The sequence below is a fragment of the Temnothorax curvispinosus genome, unplaced genomic scaffold, assembly GCF_003070985.1.
Source record: "Temnothorax curvispinosus isolate PA1 unplaced genomic scaffold, ASM307098v1 QBEX01009552.1, whole genome shotgun sequence".
In the NCBI taxonomy this organism is placed as follows: domain Eukaryota; kingdom Metazoa; phylum Arthropoda; class Insecta; order Hymenoptera; family Formicidae; genus Temnothorax; species Temnothorax curvispinosus.
In genome coordinates, this window is record NW_020219332.1 from 154,575 (window position 1) to 176,780 (window position 22,206).

The following is a 22,206-nucleotide window of genomic DNA, read 5'->3' on the forward strand; positions in this document are numbered from 1 at the left end:
GAATCGCTCCGAATCTTGAGACCGCGTCGATGTGCGGCGGACTACGGGACGTTGATCGGAGGAGAAGACGTTGGTCGCCAAGTTGGTCGCGCAAAAAACGACGTTAAAGTGCAACACGGTTCAAGGTCGAAGAGCCGCGAACGTTCATTCGGATCAACGCGGCCACTCCCCGTCACACCCTGCGTTTATTCCGTCTCTCGTCAGACATACCAGTATTATAATTCGTATATCGGTCGACATGTCTCGATTCAAGATCCGATCCTCATCTCGATGAGAGTGGAAGAATGCTCGCGCGAATAAGCGCTGGCCGTCCCTCGTCAATAATATGAATCGTCGGTTAAGAATGTGTGTCAGGTCGTAATGCGAAATTCGTCAAGTGAAAAACAAATCTCGCATATGGAAATATAATATGCGCGACGCGCAAGGGCTGAAACTGTTAAAAGTCTTTGCGTAAATCATGATCGCGCGGTAGCCTGCGACGTGTCATCGCAAAATGCACAATTAAGTGCGGATTACACTTCGGAGATTCATCGATTCGATAACGCGTTGCGTAACGTTGCCGTCGGCAATGTCCTCGCATCGCGAGGACGTGCTTCAAAATAAGATCTCTCCGACGCCGCATATTCGTAGGAGAAAGTTAAAAAAGTTACTCGACTTATGCGCATAAATGCTATTCATTTAAAATTACTGTACACCTGCCTTATAATCATATATTGACATTGTTACTGTAAACGATTTTTCATCTGAATAAAAATCGTAACTATAATAAACGTACTTTAATACTTCTTCTACATCATTCACTATCTTTATCTTACATGCAATTTAATAGATTAGAAATAAAAAATTAACCATTAACCATCTATTATTAAAAGATTACTTACAAAAAGAAATTTCCTGTGCACTAATGGCTAAGAAAGTCTTTTAATCGATCACATTTAGCGCTACCGAGAGCACATGTCAAATTAAAGATGCTGATTCGACTTCTCGAGGATTTTCGGGAAGAGAGAGAGCGATCGAGATCAGGGGAGACCCACCTTGCGCTCAATGTAAGGACGAGGAACGAGTCATCGAGATAGTCCGAACGATTCTCGGGAGAGACGTGCCTCGAGAGACAACGAACTCCAGAAGAACGTTATACCGTCTGGATCATCTCCTCTTCTCGATAACGCGCAGCGCTTCTTCGTCTCTCACCTTCATCCCTTTTGTTATCGCACATGTAAACTTGGCGGACAATTCTTTTTTTTTTGTGAAGAAACGATCCTTTGCACGCGTAAGTCCAGCAAAATTTGATACAACGATCAGGAAATGTTACTATAATTTCCCAGCAAGTTCGAAACAATGCGAAACGAAAGCTTCATTAAAAACGACAATTAAGTTTGCAAGATTAAGGATTTTTCAAATAAAATATATAAATTATAAGTATAAATGTAATAGGAATTTAAAATACATTCTAGATGAGGAGTAAATCTGTCTTTGCATTACATAGCTATATATCACACTGCAACGATAAAATCTGTAAAATAGGAACGGGATAAAACTGAATTCAGGCGCCAGTAGCGATACTTGCGGACCGTGCGAAAGGCACGCGAGCCCCCCCGAACGTTTCTTTCTCTCCCCTTTCTAGCACGAAGCGTACGCACAGGTCGGTGAGCCGAGTGACGAAGGAGTCCGCGCTCCGAAGGCAACTCTTCGTGCCGTTCTAGCACAATTATCATCCATTTACCGGCCATCAGGCAGTTAGGAGCGATTACAGCTATCATAGCTGGTTTCGTCAGCGACAGTGAAGAGCAAACGAGGGTGACAGACAGTCCTGCGTGGTACCGTAATGGCGTCGCGCCGCGCGGAGACCATCAAACGATTAGCGGATCCACCTGTCATCGTAGATTCTAACCGCTCCCAGTAACGCAGACCCATTATCATCGCATCAAGGCGCCCTAATGCCACGTATCCGTTTTCAGACCGTCGTTGATTGCTCCTCGCCGATTCTCTCTCCTCCGAATCGCGCTGACGCGGGCCTTACGAAATCGTTTTAGGATCTGGAACGCACTTTCGTCACGAAATATCACGGATGTCAAGTGTCAGACGTCGGGATTCGTTTTTACGCGGTAACAAGGAGCGAGATCTTTTATCATTAATCTTAGAACAATCACCGTCTTAAAAGAACGTCTTGTGACGGTAGAATAGTAAGGGTAACGGATAAAAATAGAAATAATACATCGAGTTTTGTGACATTCGTTAAAAGAAGATAAATATTTTTAATTGTAATATTTTAGAAACTGTCCTCATAAACTTTTTAAATTGATGGTTGAGTTGTAGGTATTTGCAATAAGACAATCGCTTAAAAAAATCTGAATTAATTTCAACTACAATATTTGAAGAAATGTGTCCTATACATACATAATATGTATAAAATGACTTATCTATGGGCGAATTTAATTTTATGAAATATAATAAGTGTTATAATTTTAATTCTTTCTCTACAAAATAATTTCAAAACACGCAAGATAAGTCCAGGACTTTCTCATCCCACGTCGATCGGTATCATCGTCAACGTGTCAAGGAACACTAACGGAAATCCTGAGATCAGAATTACGGTCCAAGATAGAGAGTCGGTCGTATCAGAAGTTTCCGTGGTTACAAGAATATCGTTAGTTTTGACAAGACACGTTCACGTGCTGCGCGCTCGATGAGAATATTTACTGCACCGACTGATCTGTCAGCTGATTGTGCCCACGTATTTTTATCCAGTTTCTTGTCGGCGCGACGCGACGCGACGCGACGCGGAGAAGCTGCTACCGTATGCGACCTCGCTACCGGAGGGAATCGAAGGCAGGAGAGGAGGTTTTGTGTAGACGAACGACGACTCTCGCAAAGAGAGGTCTCCTCTCTCGGCGTTCCTCCTGCCTCCTTCTTTCTCCCTTTCGTCTGTCTGTTCGCCGTCCTCCGCCGGCCTTTCCTCTTTCTCCGTCCGTGGCCAATGAATGCCGATCTGCTGATGCGCGCCGATCCGGCTGGTTTGACGAGGCCTGATGGATGCTCCTGGAATCCCGGGACTCCGCTCGGCTCGGGGCATGCAACGAGCAAAATCGCGGTTTAAATCGGCAAACGCGAGCGCGCGGTTAGATATTCCCGACGACGACGACGACGACGACGACGATGAAGAGGAGGCCGAGACCTTCGATACAAACGATCGCCGCCCTATTGTATCGAAGGCACCTAACCGTTTCGATATAGCTGGAAATACCGGCCCGGGCCCCCGATAATACTCCGCTCCGGCGATCAGCCGAGACCGGGATTCTTGTCAGGACTGGTTCCTCAGCGCGGAGAATGCTGCAGCCGTGACTGTAGCCGGTGACACCGACACTCCGTTGCGAGTTGGACGTATTTAACGCATACCGAGAATAATCGAGAGCGATTTGTTTGACCGTATCTAATCCCCTCGGATTCGGATCGACGTCAATTTGCCGGTGCTAAATATACTCCGAGGTGTTTCACGAAATGGATCATTGAAATCCATCGCTCGTAAGTATCGTTTCTTCACATTAACTTGTCCGAATTAATAAATAGGATGAGATCTTCGAATTCGGCGGGATCTTCTACCGCACCTCGGGGTCTTAAGGTCGACCAATCAGTAGCCTAGAGAATTCGTTTCTTGTCGAGTTGATAATCACCATCCTAACGCTCTAATCATTTCGTCTCATCGACTCACCGCAAGCCTATAATTATCACGCAAAAGTGATGGCAGTTATCTACTATGTACCGCTAAGAGGCACCAAGGAGTACATTTTCGAAATCTCTGGCTCGTTCCTTATTCGATGTATAGATACAACTGATTATAGGAAATAGTAAGCTAACAGTATAAGAATTAATGAAAAACTTTACGAAATTATTAAATATACAATTTAAATATCCTATTCTAAATTCTTTATAATGCTACATAAAAATATAAATTTTTAAACTTCATAGCAATTTAAAAAAATTAAAATACTGTCCTTTTTTTATTGTCTTGTAGCATTATCTTGCCCAACGGCTCAATTAACGATGCAGATCGTTATCTGCTCATGTTTCCAACTTGCATCATATTACCGCCGGTATCTTTCTCTCTTTTCCTCTCTCACTCAGCTCGTAATCGCAACCAACATCGTAAACCCCGAGTAAAAATGCACTCTAAGAGTGTCGCGTTCGATCTTCCAGACGTTTTATTGCGAAAGCTATCGTTCCGCGAGAGCGCAAATCGACATCGACGAAGAAGAAGAAGATGATGAAGAACAGGTGGACGCGCAGCAACGCGATGGCCGTTACCTCCGCTCTCGGTTTCCGGGAACTCGGAATGCACACTCCCGGGAGCACCTATGATAGGACTTAAATCCCGCGGCGATGCCTCCTACTACCCAGTCGCCACGGCACTGCGTCAATGGTAGCGCGAACCGAAACAACCGACCAACCCGATGATATAACCCCCTGTACATATTCGCGATGTGAAAAAGGGGGGTCAGCGGATAGGAAGTACGATCTTCCACGTTTCCAAGTCGCGTTATTATCACTGATCACGTAGCTACTTAGAAGCGGCTCCTCTTGGCTCTTCGCTCTTCTATACCGTAGATATCTCTCCTATACGCGGCAAGGTAGCCGGGTAAGCGAGTCAGCCTGGTTTTACTTGTTCCTCGCCCGTCTCTCTCCTTCTCCTTCCCGTTTCGCCTTCATCATCTTCTCTGCCATCTCCACCTCCTCCGTTTCTCACCCTCTCTGCACCCGCCGGCATCTTTGCGGGTATTTGTGCCTCGGTAGGTACAGACGAGCGGGCCCCGGCTCGGCCAGACAGCGCTGCGCCTCCATGAGCTTCCCAGAATCGCACGAGCGCTCGCGCGAGTGCGTGCGCGAGCGCGCGCGCGTGCGAAGCGAAAAGATGCAACGACGAGAGAAACGAAAGAGGAAGAGAAAGAGAGAAACGGAGGCAGAAGGGATCCGCTTTTCCCCCTTGCGCGAGGAGAGCACCCGGATGACTAGACGGTGGGAACTGTTCCCGGTTACGGAGGTGAACCGGCACATCGCATCAGCCGGTCTTGTTTTGACGCCGCGCCACGCCGTGCCGTGCCGCGCCGCACGCCGACCGAGTGCACGGGAGAAGTGCATCGACCTCTAAGGTCGTTGCGCTATCCTCGACCTACGGTCATCGTGCGCCGCGGCCTGGGGCGAGGGAAACGCTTTTCCCTCCCCCTCCCTCCTGCCATCCGCGATGGGTAACAACACACCTGGGACGCTGGGAAAACGCGATTAGAAACGCGGCCTCGATGTGCTCGAACTAACCGCGACCGGAGAATAATATCGCGAAGTCGTAAGGAAAGTCCGGCTTCAGCTTCTACGAAACTATGAACTTCTTATAAAATTTTCAGCATTATTCCAGCAACTTCAAAATTGTTAAAGACTCGGGAATATTAATTATCTTCCACAGAGCGTTGACCCCCTTGTCGACTCTCCTGAGGAAAGACACAAGCTGGATTACAATAACCATCAAGCTGCGCTTATTGTCCTTCCTTCAGGAGGATGCCGGCCAGGGCCGCGAGACGGTCCCTATTGTTGAAGACGTACGCGGGTACGTCCGGCAACACGTAGTCGCCTTCTCTCTCGCTGCTTAAGATCTATCGTTGGAATTTGCGTATGTAGATTAACCCCATTGCTGGAGCATCAGCTATTGTTCCCGAAGGAGGCGAGGAAGAACGAGGGGCCGAGGCATTCGGCAGGATGTATACAGATGCTCGTTAGAAGGTAGATCCCTATGACGAAGCATGCACGTCGAGCAACCCGACCGATAGCTTCCGAAAGCGATATTGCAGTAATCGGATTAAGATATGTAATAACTTGTAATATTCAATACATAAAGCAAAATAAATTATGCAGTTTGAAATAAATTATACATACGTTTCTCAAATTAGATTTAGCATCATTCTTTCTATTGGATTCAATAAACTTCCAGAACTATTATTTTAAATTAAATGTTTAAAAAATGTATGCATATCTTTTCGAAATAGAAGGATTTCGAACTTATATCCAAGTTTATCATTTTTTCATCTATTACACAATCTTTCTATGCTAATTAAAATTTCTGCCATTTTAAATCATTACAGTTAATCATTCACTATATAGCGTCGCGAAGGCATTTAATAAATACAGAGTATCAGTCAGTAATACAGCCGGAGAGGCAATCGAGATCACGGAATCGCAATCTGTGAAATCCGATGTGAAGGAACTCTCCTTCGAGAAGCTCCTTCAAGCACGCGGCATGTCTCGTCCCTACGTACGCGCTCGTGTGCGTGCGCGCCTGCGTTCGTGTCCGGAGTCGTAATAAAAAAATTGACGACATCGCCACCGCGCCGGCGACACGACGGCTCCCCGCCGACCAATAGCTATTGATCAGCTGCTCTCTTGTGCCCGTGCCGATGTTCGCCGGCTCTGGAAAGTGAGTCTCGGAACCGATCTCGGCGCGGCCGACTCGACGGGGACGACAAGGAGGCGCTTTATTCTGTCCGAGGACTTTCGAATTCGGACGGAGTACAAGACGCGATTCATTAGTCCTTTTGATGGCGCGCGTCTATCCTTCAATAATATCGTCACCGCGAAAGTGATTCCGATCTCTTATCCGACTGCGCAAATATTTTCTCGCGACATCGATATTGAGAAGCCGAAATCAGAAGATCGAGATTATACGCAATCGCGAACTGGAAATTCATCAAGTCACCTGCCAATGTTAATCACCTGTCAATCTACAACGTATATTTACCAACACAACATGCATGTTTCTGTATACGATATACGAACGTATGAATTTTTTCCCGCTTTCTAATATTCTAGTTGAAGGTAGATCAATTACAAGATTTCACAAGCCAGCATATCAATTTTAATTAATATATGCTCTACGACTCGAATATGTATCACGGCGATGGATGGATAATTTACGCCAAGACGAATAGCGTTCCACGTGGCCGGACGTGTTTTACTACTGGGAGAGTTGTAGGTCAGCGCAGGTGGCGATAGGTGCGTTCGAATCGCTCGTACGTTATCCTTAACGTTGTTATATGTCATTTACCGGCGGTAACTGGCTCGATTACTGTCCGAGAAATCGCCGACTCCAAGGTGGGTCCCGGGCCCGAGCATCGTCGCGCATTGCGGCGCACTCGAGGTGCACGACGACGCTTTGATCTTCGAAGAACGCCCGTTCTTTTTGCCGCGACGTCAGCGAGCCCTTCGACACGGCACCGTTACTCCTGTCAAGCGTGGAATTGTCTTTTTTACGAAATACAACACGGCTACGTCGTAAAGTCAACTTCGATCCGCCGCCGAAACATCGAAAAGATTTCTTCCTCGTTAACTCCAACAATCATCATGGTTATTGCACGCGTGGGATTTCTTTAGAGGATTTCTTTAACTCTACACCGTACTCTGAGACGTAATTTAGAAATTGTTTCATGTCGGAGAAGATATTTAAGATAAACGGTTATCCATTCCAGACCGATATTTTAATTGAATAATATTATCTTCTCGTGAATAATTATATATAAACGAATAACGATAACTTAAGAAGTTTTTAAAATATTTTCTCCGTCATTAAATAATTGCTTTCTTTATTACACCGCAAGGTCTCGTCTGCAAAGACAAAGAAACCTCATTCGATATAATATCTGTCGAGGATCGGTTTCCGATTACGCTAACACAAAGAAACGGCAGGCTTTCTGAGGCTTGATGTGGGAACAAGCGAAACAATTTATTGCTTCCTGTTTTCAAGCAAACATTTACGCAGCAATTAGGGACCATTTCGCTAGTCAAAATTAGAAACTCCGTGTTTGAATGACGAGCCGAATCGCCAATAATTTGATCGCTAACGCGTGCGATCGAGTTTACGTTTGACGTTCTCAATACCGGTTCAACGATGATAGTGAACGACGTCCGGACGAGGCACGATGATAAGGCTAATTGTCCTAATTGAGCTGACGACTTTATCGCTGAGATTATGCCTCCCACTAGCAATGTCATTACTTAATGCGCGATATGTCGTGCGTGATTGCGTGCGCTAATCGAAGGTCAGACTGAGGAAATGGATGCGTAGATGAAGATACGATAAAACGCGTTTGACCGCTTAAGAAGAGTTAGTTATCGATCGTTGATTGTGATGCTAAAGCGCGACAGAGCACGTCCCGTATTTCATTCATCCTATTCGTAAAGTATGCGCCGTTTCCCGTTAGAGCAATGATCAATTATTGATGAATGAAAATATCACTTCTTAAGCGCATTCGAGAGAGAATCATAAGCGTGAGATCGGGAAGATGTTATTCAATCGATTGGCAAATGCGTGGTAAGAAAGCGTGAGGTAAATTGTGGTCATCGAAATCCGGGTAAGTAGAATAGCGCGATGTCTTCCGGTGACAAAATTAATAGTTGCCTCACATAGAATGATTTCACGATTAAACTAAAGGACTATTGTTACATATCATCATTACTGCCATTATAATAGCTATCGAACAAAAGATTGCACTGCCTCATTTGCTCGACGGATTCATTTATCCCGCTTGATCTTAAATAAATGCGACATAAATATTTTCTAAATGTATTTATAGTATAACGGCAAACGTCTTCAAGTACAAAAATACGGCATATAGAATAGACGAATGCGCCGCGCACGCGATACGCGCGAATCTGCGTGACACAAGCGTGAAAAAAGAGCGACGTGAGACACGCGAGAAGATGCGCGTATGCGTGGGAACGCATTTCCATTAAATCACTCGACTTCTTGCGCTACCGCGGCGACAACGATCCTCGACGTCGGAAACGTCGGAGTCAGCCATAAAGCACGCCAGACGACGATTCTCGGTCAGGATGTCGTAGACTTTCTAAGGTGTCTCCTAAAGAGACTCTTGACCGCCGCCATTTAGCAATTTAGCAACTAGAATATTATTCAAAGCTCACTCAGGAATCTATGTAAGTTTAGTCGATCGTCACGATATAATAGTCGCAAATTATGTCACTGGGAAATTAATGGCTATTATTCCAATTAACACTTAACATACATTTCCATATATCTATAACATGCAAAATAGAACTTTGTAAAATAATGCTAATTTGTTAATTATATCCAAATGTAACTAAAGAAATCGAAAGCAGAAAAGTCGAAATACGTGAGAGTCAAAACTAATGCGAAGATGAACCTTGTCAGCGATTTCCTCGAACAGCTCCGAAAACGTATCGCGACCTCATCATCGAGGACGACACGTTTTCACGTCCGTTTAGCAGAAGAACCTTCGACACGGCATGAACACTCGTCCCGATCCTCGTACCGATCTCCTTTGGCAGATCGGCCAGCTGACCGATGACTAAGATAATCGTGCCATCAGCCGATTGTAATTGGCTCGTGTAAAACCCATCTGCGCGTGCCGCTAAACGCAGTAAATCAGCGCCGGGTTAAGAATCGCTTATAAATAACCAATTAGAGACACCTGCGTGCGAGACACCGGAGTAGCTAAGCCAGGCTCGACCTTATCCTGTCGGAATGCAGATGCGCGACTCCGCTTTGATCTTTGTTCCCGCGATCTCTTTGTATCGACGCGCCTGCCGTGACATTTTCTAAAGACACGATAATTCCTTCGCTGTGTTATCGTGTGATCTTTTTGTTTCTAAAAAAAAATTTATCTAGACAGGGTAATGAAAAAAAGTAAATACTATTTCTTTTCCAATCTACTTCTCTTTTTGTTCTCAAGACGTAAATTTGTCGAAAATTAAATTAAATTTAATAAAAAATATTTAATGCAACTTTTAACGTTCCTCACTTCTATGATCAACGACCTTAGACGTATTAAAATGTGTTGCATTTATGAAGGAAGTACACAGGATCCAAGAATACGCTGTTTCTCGAATCGATCGTCGCCGAAGAAAGCAGGATGAACGGGCACGGGTGGACGGATGAGGATCGTTGTGTTCACATGTCGTTTGTCCATGCCGCGACGTAAAGCAGCGGAGAGAACGCATCTGCGGTCGCGTGGGAAGATCGCGCTCCCATTCCGCGTACGCGCGATAAAACCCCGCGAGAGCAGGTTTCTCCGATTTATGCGAAATCGGCGTCGACCGTACGTACGTCCGGCGTCCGTTACGAGACGAGCGCGTAAAACGAGAACTGACCCTCGCCACGCATTCAAATTCCTGGGGCGACGCGATAACGTGCGCATCGTTTTCTCAACGTTGCGCACGACCGAAACCTTTGTTCGCGGGCGCACGCAAAGAGAATGATGAGGTTTGCTTGAAGTATGAAATAACATCACGAGATACCAGGAAATGCTCCGACATTGCGAATGTATGTCAAACACATACAGCACGTTTGAATGTATTTAAATCTTTAGCGTAAGATCTAGAATAATAATTACTAACTTCTTACGCATATGACTTAAAATATAAATATTATTACGCGCGCGCGTATGCAACACCAGAGATATCATTAAAACTATTAATTTAGATTAGGAACAGCATTGTACAAATGTTGGTCTTCCATCAATTGAATCTAAGAAACCATCGACGCTCGCGAATGTTTTCTCCCTTCATCTGAGAAGCGACGTTGCCTCGCCTACTGCCTACTAATTGAATTAAGCACAGCTTATATTTCTCGCTTTAATCTCTCTCCGCTACAGCCCGTCTCGGGAACAGCTTGTAACGCCGATACAATTTGTCCGGAGCGCATTTTATTTATCGCGGCCGCGCCACGCTTCCGAGAATGCGCGGGGGCTCGGCATCCCGCTCGATAAGTCACTTGAAAGGAAAAAAAAACCCAAGAAAAAAGGGGAAGAAAGAAAGGAGATACGGCCAAGACGGTGGTGAGGCAGCGCGCGAGGGTAAAGCGGTCGCTTTAATTTACGCCGTCCATGATTTATCCCGCGGGAACGTCGCTTCCGTCTCCGATCCTCTTTACGCTACTCCCGCGTACCACGGCTCCCTCCTCCGTTCATAGCCCCTCTCCCGCTTCCTCTCTTCCTCGCGGCACCCTGGCTACTTTCCCTCCTCCCTCCGTCTTGCGAAGAGAGTTTTCGGGAGAGTCGCGCTTTTTGATTTACGACCGTCCGCTGCGTCGAGCACCGGCAGAGTGGCCGCACACAAGAGGCGAGAAGGAGGAAACGGAAAGGAGAGGACACAGGGTGGAAGCGGGGTTCCTCCTGTCGTTTATTTCGAGTCACTTTCGACGGTCGCCTCGTTACCCGCCTGAATTTACGATGTATCGAATATATCGCCCCGACGATACCTATACTTCGCGCGAGCGGTTATCGGAACGTTCGAGGAGCGGAGCTTTCGAGGGGAAGGAGGGACGAAGAGAGGGGAGGCTAACTTTTAATGCTTCGCTGTCTCCGACAGTTTCGGTGTCGCGAAATTTCGGGTTTGCGCATAATGATACAAAGTCGACAAGCGATCGCGGGAGAAATCAGTCGCGGCGCGTTATTGCGATATCGGGACCGACGTATCGAGAAGGGAAGGCAGGCGCGACGCGCGGAACGACGTGGCGCGGCATGCAACACGGCCACGAAAGTGCCACGAAGATTGACTTTATCTCGTCTCACAACGAGCCCGGGTCCCGGGGTTTTGATTGCCGATGCAACCGGGAGCAGTTCTCGTTGTGCGCGCCGGCCCCGCGCCGGCCCCGGCACCGGCGGTTCCTTTAAATCCGACAGGAATTACCTGCGCGGGACACAATATGTCGGGATCCATTAAAATTCGGACGGTGCAAATTAAACTTTCGCTACGGCCGATGTCTGACAGGGAATATCTGCCCGGTTGCGAATTGCCTCACGTCTACTCACGGCCGCGATGTGACAGCAGAATGAGGAGAACGCATCCGCATAATTGAAGGTTCGAATAAAATTAATGGGACAGCCGCGCGAATTCATCATTCTTGCGGATATTTGCGTTTTCGCGGTACGCAATCGCGGGACCGGCGTCAGTTGACCGCCAGGTTTTATCATCTCCCGTCGGGACTCGAACGTGCGGACACAGAAAGACTTAAAGGAATATTCGTATATATGGGATAATGACAATGGCGCATACGCCGAATTCTTCGAAGGAAAGTGCAACACGCTTTTGCAACAGCGTGCGTTTCGATCGACGTTTTGGGGTGATCGCTTGCATAAACCCGCACACTCTTTCGTGATACGCGAAACCGTATTCATCATGCAAATCGTGTCATTAAAGTATTACCTTACCGAAGTAGAATGTGGCTCTCAGCCTTTTATAGGCGCTCATCTTTTTCCCATAAATGCTTACCTGTAACAGACACAAATTACATATGTACAAAAAAATATAATAAACATTTTATTTTATTTATCTCAACATCTACTTGTTTCGATTCTTGCAGATGTAAAAGGTCGTTATTAAATATCTGTAAAATATATGTCATTGTCATAAATTAAAAATTATTGGCTCAAAATAGAAATTGATTGTTACGAAATTGCTTCAAATCCTTACTCCCTTAACGTCGCGGGGCCACAAAAGATCGATTGTGCCTTTTCTCAGTTTTTGCGAAACATTGCGCAAATACGCGATTATCGCGCGTAAGGAACGATAGACGCGCCGATCAATTTGCACTTCGCCCCGCCCGCGCTCGCCGAAGGAATTCGCGCTGGACCGCCGCAAAAGAAATCGCTTCTCGGTCCATTCATTTCTTTGACGAATGATTCTGAATGGGCGACGGCGCGGTTTCGAATTCAATTACGATTTGCAGAATTACCCGTGCAAATGAGAGGTGTCGCCGCCCGCTACCTCCGCGCATACAATTCGGGCCGCGCGCGCGCGTGACGCAGACTCTTGCATTTTACTCCACGTGACTCCTTAATTAATTTCCTTTGAGATTTACGATCTCATCCGTTACGTTAAATTGCGCCGTATCAATATTCATGCAGTGGATAGAATAAAACGAACGACATCAATAACAAGAGACTACGGCGAGCGGGAGAAAGAGATAGAGAGATAGGGAGAGAATGTGTAGCAATATTTGTACACGAATTTAAATGCGATCGCGATGGCGATCGCGTGATCGGACCTAATTAAAAGAAAGGCGAGATCGCGGTTTATTAAGCTCCCGGACCATTCGTGCCGATTCCACGTAAAGGTTACCTCGGGGGACGGAGGAGTCACGACGCGAGAATTCGACGGAATTTATCTAACGAGTCGATCGAATCAGCATTTAATTTCTAACGTGAAATTGCCTTAACCGGTTATTTATATTTCAAGAATATACAGAAGAACGAGCGCTTTAAGGAAACGATCAAAATTCCACTTCCTAGCTCGTTATAGGAGTCCCATTCGATATCTCGCGCGTGTGTAGCGCTTTTATTTTATAAGGCATACGCGAGTAATCCGTGGCGATTAGCATCGCAATTTATATGCAGATGTATCCAGCTTTTTCTTTTTTATAACGAGAAAAACGGCCGTGCACGATCGATGATTATCCGATGTGACTGCTCCGGGTTCCGGCGTTTAAATTTAATACCTCGAAATAAGACCATCCCACAACTTGTAAATGGAACGACTGCACGTCTCTAGAGATACTTTGTATCTTTAATATCAAAAAATGATGTGGGATGTGTCCCATCCAAGGTTTAATGTATATTAAACTGTAACTAGCAAATAAATGCAACGGCAGCTTCGCCCGATGTTCCCCGAAATGTTCCGATTCCGACGAGAAATTACAGTGCGCTATACCATTTCGGAGTCCGAACCGTCGGCCACGTGGCAGCGGTTGCTAATGATTTAACGACCTCGTGGCACGCGATGGGCGTGGATTACGGCAGGAGATTCGAAAATTAAGATGTAACCCGACACGAATACTTCCCGAGCCTTCTATCTTTCGCGGAATCTGCCTTAATGAGAGTCACGGAAACGGTCCAAATCGGTTTCGGTTCCGCAGTTCCAATCCGCGCGAACCTTCAATTTGCCCAACTAATAAATTTCGCGAGTAATTTTTCGAAATTCTTCACGTTCTATACGTAGTCAACTTATCCTGTTACAATATCTCGTCTCATTACAAACTCCAACTTATTATGTAAATTAAGCATAGCAGTTTTGCTACGTAAGCATCGAAAAGCAAATATCGAACGTATTAGCATAAATACATAAAATTTTCAAAAAAAATGGTCGTTAGGAAGCGAGATTATAGAACGTTGTCGTATTCGATAAGAAGCAAAATTGTACGAGCCACGTTTACGAGAGCACGCTCATAGAAACAACGTCGATCAGCCGCGAACGTAAATCATAAGCGACATTAACGGCCGATAAAGCTGAGAGGGTTCTTTCTCCACGCGTCTCGATCGTATCTCTAAACACGGCTACCGAGTGGCGGAGTTCGGCGTGTGTACACACTCTCGTCGTATCCGCGATCGACGACGCTGAAAAATCTCGGGCGCCTAGATCTATCTGGCTTAATTTCGAAAGGCGCGTGTTACAGAAGCCGCCTTAGATCGAAGCCGGACCGATAGGAGGGTTATACCTCGTCACCTTGAAGCGATCGGCCGTAGGTTGGGTGTAGGCAGCGACGACGTTCCCCACCGTTCGACCGATCGATCCTCCCTATTGGACGATCCTTTCTCAGCCGCCTTATTCCTCTCGTCTCCGCCGCGCGCGTCTCCGCTCCTTTCCGATTTCAGACTTTTCTCGATTTTTGCCACACTCGCCGAGCAAAGTCGCCGCGCGTATCTCCTTATTCGATGTTGCACTCCGACGCATTTGGATTATATTATCGGACTATTCCACCCGCGAGAGAGTGACTGGCGGCCCTTTAAGCGTGATTTATCGCGATTACGATGGCCGACACGCGGTCGAGCGCAGATTTTAACCTACGGATCCCCGGCCGATCCGTCGATATCCATGCGCGTTATCGTCACGAAAACGCACGTTGTCCTCTTCTCTCTATCTTTCTCCCTCTTTTCCCCGCGGACTCGAGAGCGACACTTAAACACTGCCGATCGGCATCGATCGCGTGGTACTTCCCGCGAGGTATCGCGCTCAATTCTTCCGAAGCTGAGAAGGGCAGAGACTGCCTCTGCGACGACCCACGCGACGAGTTCTGCCTCCGCGCCTACCTCCGCCGATTGACTGCCTCCGCAATTTGCGTCTAACGGATGACCGCGATGTTGTGGACTAGATACGATTGAACGCGAATCACGCGAGATGCTTCGAATATCCGTACCTTGGACATATTATTCGTAATTTTCAATCGAGTAATGCTTCATTTAAATTAAGTTGTGTACATACTTATATACTTATATACACAAGAATTAGACTATATCTATGAATGAATTACGCGTTAATTCATGGATCTTAATCTCGATATTGAATTTTTCTCGAAATCCTGTTTGCATGTATTTCTCATTAATAACCGGGACAGATGAAAAAAAGCGTCCGATTAATATTTTCCGTTCACCCGTTAGGCATTAGCAAAATATTTTTACAGCGCAAGGATACCTGTTTATATAGCGGCAAATTATGGCTACGCCGTCGACCGCGGAATGGACTCGGGTACGCCGACGCATTCACCTGTATGACGTAGTCCACCAGATCGGATAGGATCGGACGCGCGGACTGCCACTAGGACTGCCGCCGATTAGCGATCGTGGGCGACGATCGGTACTCACGGAGGTGGAAAGGCGCCGTGGAAAAAAATGACCCGACAGCGCGATGTAAAACTAGTCGATGACGTCGTACACGCAAGAGTTCTCCTGTCGAGGGCGTCTAGTCGAAATGTCGGGACTTGGGGCACAAATAAGACGATTGAAAATTTTTCTTTCTTATCTTTCTCGCGGCTTGGCTTTTCGATGTTTGACACAAGGAAACCCAAAGTTGTTTCTTCATCTATCCATTTCAAAAGAATAACCAAGGCGTTATATCGTACATGAAATTTTTACGTTTCAAATGTATATGAATTACTATATTTTTTCATGTTTATTTTCTGCCAGCTATAAAACAGTATAAAGCGTAGATTAATATTAAATATATTTTGTGTTTAACGTATTATCATCCGTGCGTCGACAAGCAACTTTATATCTGGTTCTGCGTAAAAGAGCGAAAAATATAATTAATTGTAATATAAACTCTTATTAGAGCGTATTCTGAAAAATGTAGCACTACGCATTATTATAATTAGAAGAGAAAAGAGGAATGCACCTTGCAAAATTACACGCGAGATCGCGCCGAAATTCAAGCGGGCGGGACGAGTATCGAGAACGCGCGTATTAATTTACAGCTTCTCCTCGGCGGTGGCAATGATTTATACCGGAATTAAGATGCCGATACGCGATAGCGTGGAAGTAGAGCTGCAGAATCGGCATAAGAAAACGCGCATATCTACGCGTGTCCAGCACGCGTATCGAGAGTCGCAGTCGTTCGGCGCGATCGTGTTATCGGCGAAAAAGTCAAAAGGACTCGCGCGAACTGGCCCGCGATTTATCTCGACCAGTCACACGCCCAGCCGAGCGTGAACACGCCGAAAGAGAGAAAGGAGGAAAGAGAGAGAAAGGAGAGCAGAGACGCGGACGAGAGACTTGCACAAGTAAACACGTGTTAAGGTGGTGTATCCCGACACCATAAAATTGGAGCACTTGATTTTACTGTCTGTTGTGTCTGTAACAGCGTACACACACATACCTGGACTTCCTCCGATAAAATAAGCCGTAATCGCAATATGAACGAACGGACGAAACCCCATCCCGTAACAACGCATACTCGTACGCAAGACGCGCGTAACGCGCGTCTGCGACTTTTTTTATCGTCGATATCTCTCGCGGCGACGCGTCGCGAGAAGCTGCGCTGCCTTGGGTCCGCGTCGCAATAAAATTCACAATATTTACGATCCGTCCAGCCCGGGAGATCTCGAAAACATTTCCCAGGGGCTGTCCCGCGAGATTCCCGGGTGGGTCTTTTATCTGCCGACAATGGAGGACATCACCGGCGGAAATAATTTGCGGCTGGTACAAAGTGCTCGAGCCTCGCCGTACTTTTCGTAAGAGAAAAGAGTCTGTCCTCGCAGAACCGGTCACCAAACTTTACGGCATAAAAATATCGTATATCGTACATATTATACAGTGCACTTCGCTTGCCGCGACAAAAGAAAACGCTGCAACAAATGGTCCCGTCGCGGGATTAAAAATCTCACGTCCCCCGCGTTTCCGCGCGCTTACAATCTCGCAAGTGTGCTCAGCGATTCGAGTACGAAAGCGACTCACCGGTTTCCAAGAAAGTTTTGTCATCGCCAACAGCACGAGCCTTCTCGGTATTTTTTTTTTTCAACTAATTTCCCAATCTTTTGCCCGTTTACAGGCTATTACCCGAGAAGTCTCCGCTAACCGTGAGATTCGACGATCGCGCGAGTTTTCTCGATCCAATGTAACTGCGTGTCTGATGCAACCGTACAACAGCTAGTGGTGAAAACGCACATTCTAGGAACGTTTAATCACCATTATGTTGCGGATCTTACGTTAAATACTGTATCCCGCTAAAGTGCTTTCGGACTATGAGTTATGATGAAAGTAGCAATTGTATTTTCTTGATAAACAATAAATGCATTCGCATTTCTTTCAAATATGGATTAATCTTTCGCTCACGTACAGGTAAAAAAAAAATAAAATCAATCATCGCAATTAATTAACACAAATGCGTACAAACACATTTGAGGTACATGACAATCTCCGCTTTTATATTTGCTGGTTTCATAGAAAACAGCAATTACTCACATTATCTCAACAACGTCTTATAAGACTGAAAGTATGTGCATCAAAGGGTTAAGGCCTAATGCGACGAACCGTTTACTTAGAGAGTCTACCTCATTCTGTATATATTATCGCGTTCTACGAAATCGCAGTCATGTCGACACGGTCCGCACGATTTCTGTCGCGAGATCGGCTTGATCGATTCGACGCACGTACAACCCCTTCGTTCCAATTTCCAGGTAAAAACACCGCGCAACCGAGCTGCGGGTCGAGAGCAGCACTTTCGTCGCGCGGAATTAATCGCTGATTAAGGCAGGCAAGGTTAATCGTCAGATGATTCAGCCGTGAGTAAGGCGTCCATCGGCGTATCGGACTCTTCGGCTCGCGTGAGAGGAGCTGGACGAAGAAACGTGGTCGATTTAAAAAGAATAATCGCTAAAAGGCACGGGAGATAAAACGAGAATTAAGATAATCTTTCGTATTATCTTGTTCTCGACTTTTCAATAATTCACAATTACTCACAATGTTGTATATGTTAAAAGGAAAATTTAAAACTGAAGTTTAGACTTAATTTCATACATCAATTTCTATTTTAACAATATTACTTTTTATATAATTTTTTACATAAGCTAAATATAATGATAGAAATTTTATTTTTTATATTTACTTTTCTTCCTAGCACTAAAATCTTCAGAAATATATATATATAGCTGCTATATAACCATCGCAAGAAGATCAGTGCTTTCAAAGTGCACATGCAATCGTACCTCAATACAGTTTCGAAAATATTTGGGCGGTGCAATGCGGCGCGGCGAGTCACCGCGATTGCAAAAGCAATCGTCGAGAGCACCGAGAGAGTATTTGCTCTAATTAAGCGCGGTCAATTGCGCGAGCGCGATTTACGGGGCAGCGTGAGTGTTGAAAATTCGCGAATTTCGCTTTAACGAAACGCGCTTAATTTGGGCCGACCGTTTCGCCACCAGTAATAAAGCGAAGTGGACCGATAAAGGAGAGGCCGGGGAGGTGTCCGTTTGACTGTCCATCGTGGCCGTGCTCTGTAATAAAGGCGGCTTCCTCCTTTGCCCTGCCCCATTGTCTTTAACCCCCCTTGTCTTTCTGCCTTCGCGACCGACTCGTTATCCGGCCGCGCCGCGCCGTCTCTACGTTCCTCTCTTTTCTGTGCCGGCGCAGACGGTTTCTGCGTCCCGGCGTGGGCCCTCCGCCACGTAAGAAAAGTTACCGACACTGTTAAGGGTCATTTTGCTCCACGGAGTCGCCGTTCGTAAAACGGGCACGGATCGCCTCTCCTGGCCGTAAAAATGGCATTTAGGACCGTAATACAGCCGAGACTCGCGCGGCCGTTTAACTTCGCATGCGCGACCGCGTTGTCTCGAAGTTCTCGGCAGCTTCATCCGTGTGAACCGATTCGAGGGGCACGACATTGCACTTTTCAACCTATATTTTTATGCTTGAAGAGCTGGAAAGCTAGCGAGTCTGGACTTTGTTTATTTCTCGAATAAAAAAACATTCGTCGAGGATTGCACGCACATATTTTCAAACCCCCATTTCGGGATTTAAACCGCATTTATTTATTCTAGACTTATATATTATGAAAATTCTTTTCATTTACAATTTTATTTAGGAACCATATATACTGTATATTCTTTTGGCAACGGCATTGGCGTCCCAGTCGAAAATAAAGACACTATGGCAGGTTATACCTGCGATTTATCCTTGCCGCCAATTAACGTGGAATGTAATTCATGGGACAATTATTTTTTATACCCGTTACGCGGCGACGTGTCGACAGTCGTGCAACGGTCGACGTGTAATCACTTTCCTGCTTTTCAAAAGAATTGCATTTTCTTAAAGCGGATAATGTTTCTAAATATAGAGTTCTAAAAAGGATTTCCGATTAAAGATGCATGTGCTCGTATCATTATCAAGTATATCTTTCCATTTCAGTAAAATTCAGCCAGTCCATTTTTAGAGAGAAAGAAAGAGAGAGGATGTCGATGTAATGAAATTTTTAATTCTACAAAGAATTTTACAGTTCCTGACATAGTTCAGAAAGAGCTTTCAATTATAATTATCGAAAAGGAAATTTAAGAATATGGGTGTCTTCCACATTTTCGTCATACGAAGATTAATCGTAATTTCTTTATTTCAATCAAAAATTTGAATCGTAATACTTTGGCGATTAAATATAAAACTAAATGGAATTCTAGTCGGAAATCTGGCGTTTTCTTAGGAATTTTGAGTAAAGTTTTATTATTTAGTTTTATATTTAATCGCCAGTTTTTTTTTAAACGTATTAGGGCTCTAAAGCTTCTGGCGGAAGAGCTCCATATATTATATCGAAATTCTGCAAACGGGGTGCTAACTCTACAGAGAGAGTCATCCTTCTCCCTCTCAGCCATCGTCATCCGGAGAATCCGGCTCGGTGCATTCGGCGGCGGTGCCGGGACTCGTTGCAGTTCTGGTTTCTGGTACTGGATTCTGGACCGCCGCCGCCGCCACCGCCGCCACTGCCGTTGGACGAGGCCCGATTAAAATGGAAACAAATGAAGTTGGACGTAATGAGGTTCTGCGGTGAGGGAGAACCCGTTCTTTAATTTATTCCCCCTCCCACCCATCGCGTTACGGTCTCGCTCTCCTTATCTTTCTCTTTCTTCTCAACATTCTCTTTTCTTCGTCGTCCTCAGCCGCCCTCCCTTTCGTTCTCCCTTTCCCCCCAACATCCGCATTCGCGGAGAACTTCTACTTCTTCGAGCCGATGTGCTCAAGGGAAGATCCAGTTTTCCCGAACATCAACGTATTCGCAATGAATGCCTTTCGTCAATTCTCCGCTCAATTTGGCGTACTTGTCTCTCGTCAATCCTCTGCTCAATTTGGCGTAATTGTGTTTCTGACAAAGTTATTATCAAACCGAAATTAAACTTACTTTAGAAATCCATGGATTTTTGCAAATTAAATATCAATAAATAATAAATAATAATGAAACTTTATAATAAGATAATAAATAATAAAAATTAATAAAAAAATAATTGAAAAACTTAAAACTTTTGTATAAGTTTTTAAAGCTGGTAAATTTTAATCTGGAAAAATTTAGATTTGAGATCAGATCGAGAATCAGTAGTCGTGCGCACGTGCGTACATGAAATTTACATGCCCAAGCTGTTTTCGATGGCTTCCTATACGCGTGTGATCAAAACCGATTCTCTCGATCTCGCGACAATGGGTTCTGGCCGCGTTGGGCCGGTTGACATTATAAATCGCAATCAGCGAACGTGCTGCCACAGAAAAAGAATGAGACTGGAGAGAGTCGAAGGAACGTGAGAAGATAAGTGAGAATGAGATGGGGAAAAGAAGATTCATTGTTCAGAAATATTTGTGGCGCGAAAAGCGAATTTATAGATGCGTTCAAGAAAAAAAATGAGAAACACGATAAAATCTGCGATTACTGGAAGGCGTTTATAATGTTCTACGATCGCTGTTCTCAAAGCAGTAACTCTTCTCGCGCTCACGGAAAAATATTTCAGATAAATATGAAATATGTTTTTAGATAAAAAGAATATGTTGGTAACAAAATGATCATTTCATTTTATCTAGAAGACGAAGCGTGACAATAAAGCAGGCTTCTCCGATGAGAGAGCGCGCGGTTAAAAATACGTCTTTTAGGCATCCGTATGCTCTCAGGATTACCCATCGGAATTCCGCCGTATTGCACGTGCAGCAATCTCACTAGCCCCTATGCCAGTGGGATGAACCTCGGGCGTTACGCGCCAAGGCGAGACGCGCGTAGGAAAGCTCGTACCAAATCCTCTTACGTACACTCATAAATAGATATATCGACGTATATCGATGTATCCCAGCGAACGAAAATACACGACGCCGCAGATGCGAACCAATCTCGATCTTCTGAGTAAATAAAACAAATCGTTACTACCTATCGTCGGAGTGGGCCGTTGCCTGTGCGATTCGCTGCTTGTGCAATATATATATTTTTTCTGCGAATGCATCGTGCTGCCACATTACAGCATATTATTAATATCATTCTATTTATTTCACGCAATGGAATAAACTGTCGTGGCAATATCACTCACGTCAAGATACGGGGGAAATTTTTTAATAATGACTTTCAGAAAAAAAATGGATCAGTAAATCTTTTCCCTTGTCCAATTCCTATACGATGCACGAGGGAACGGCGAGAGACGGTGATCAATTACGAGGGGGAATGGCGGTCTCGCGAGGCGAAATTCAATTGCGTTAGAAAAACAGGCTGATCCGCTCGTCACAAGCGCGACATGGCTGTCCACTGGCGCAATCAGCAACGCTGCTACCAAGTTCGGGTTATGCTTCCCTTGTGTTCGGAGCTCAAGGCGCCGACGGTCCAAGTTCCATACGAATCTCAAGGCGGTGTCCAGGCAAGCGACCGAACGCAAGAAAAGGCATAACAATGTAGATAAAGCGGCAAAATAGATTC

General features: G+C 45.3%; 1 protein-coding gene across 3 annotated transcripts in view; it reads right to left on the reverse strand.

The window, feature by feature from the left end:
* LOC112459134 (MKL/myocardin-like protein 1) overlaps window positions 1-22,206 on the reverse strand; it is a 163,673-nt gene that overhangs the window by 95,742 nt on the left and 45,725 nt on the right. Inside the window, exon 1 of one of the 3 annotated variants that reach the window (XM_025023102.1) lies at window positions 12,225-12,282. The exons of the other annotated variants lie outside the window; for them this stretch is intronic. Coding sequence (XP_024878870.1) covers window positions 12,225-12,264 — 40 coding nt within the window. The 5' untranslated portion in view covers window positions 12,265-12,282. Of the gene's footprint in view, window positions 1-12,224; window positions 12,283-22,206 lie in introns of those variants that run through there. 3 annotated transcript variants of the gene reach the window in all.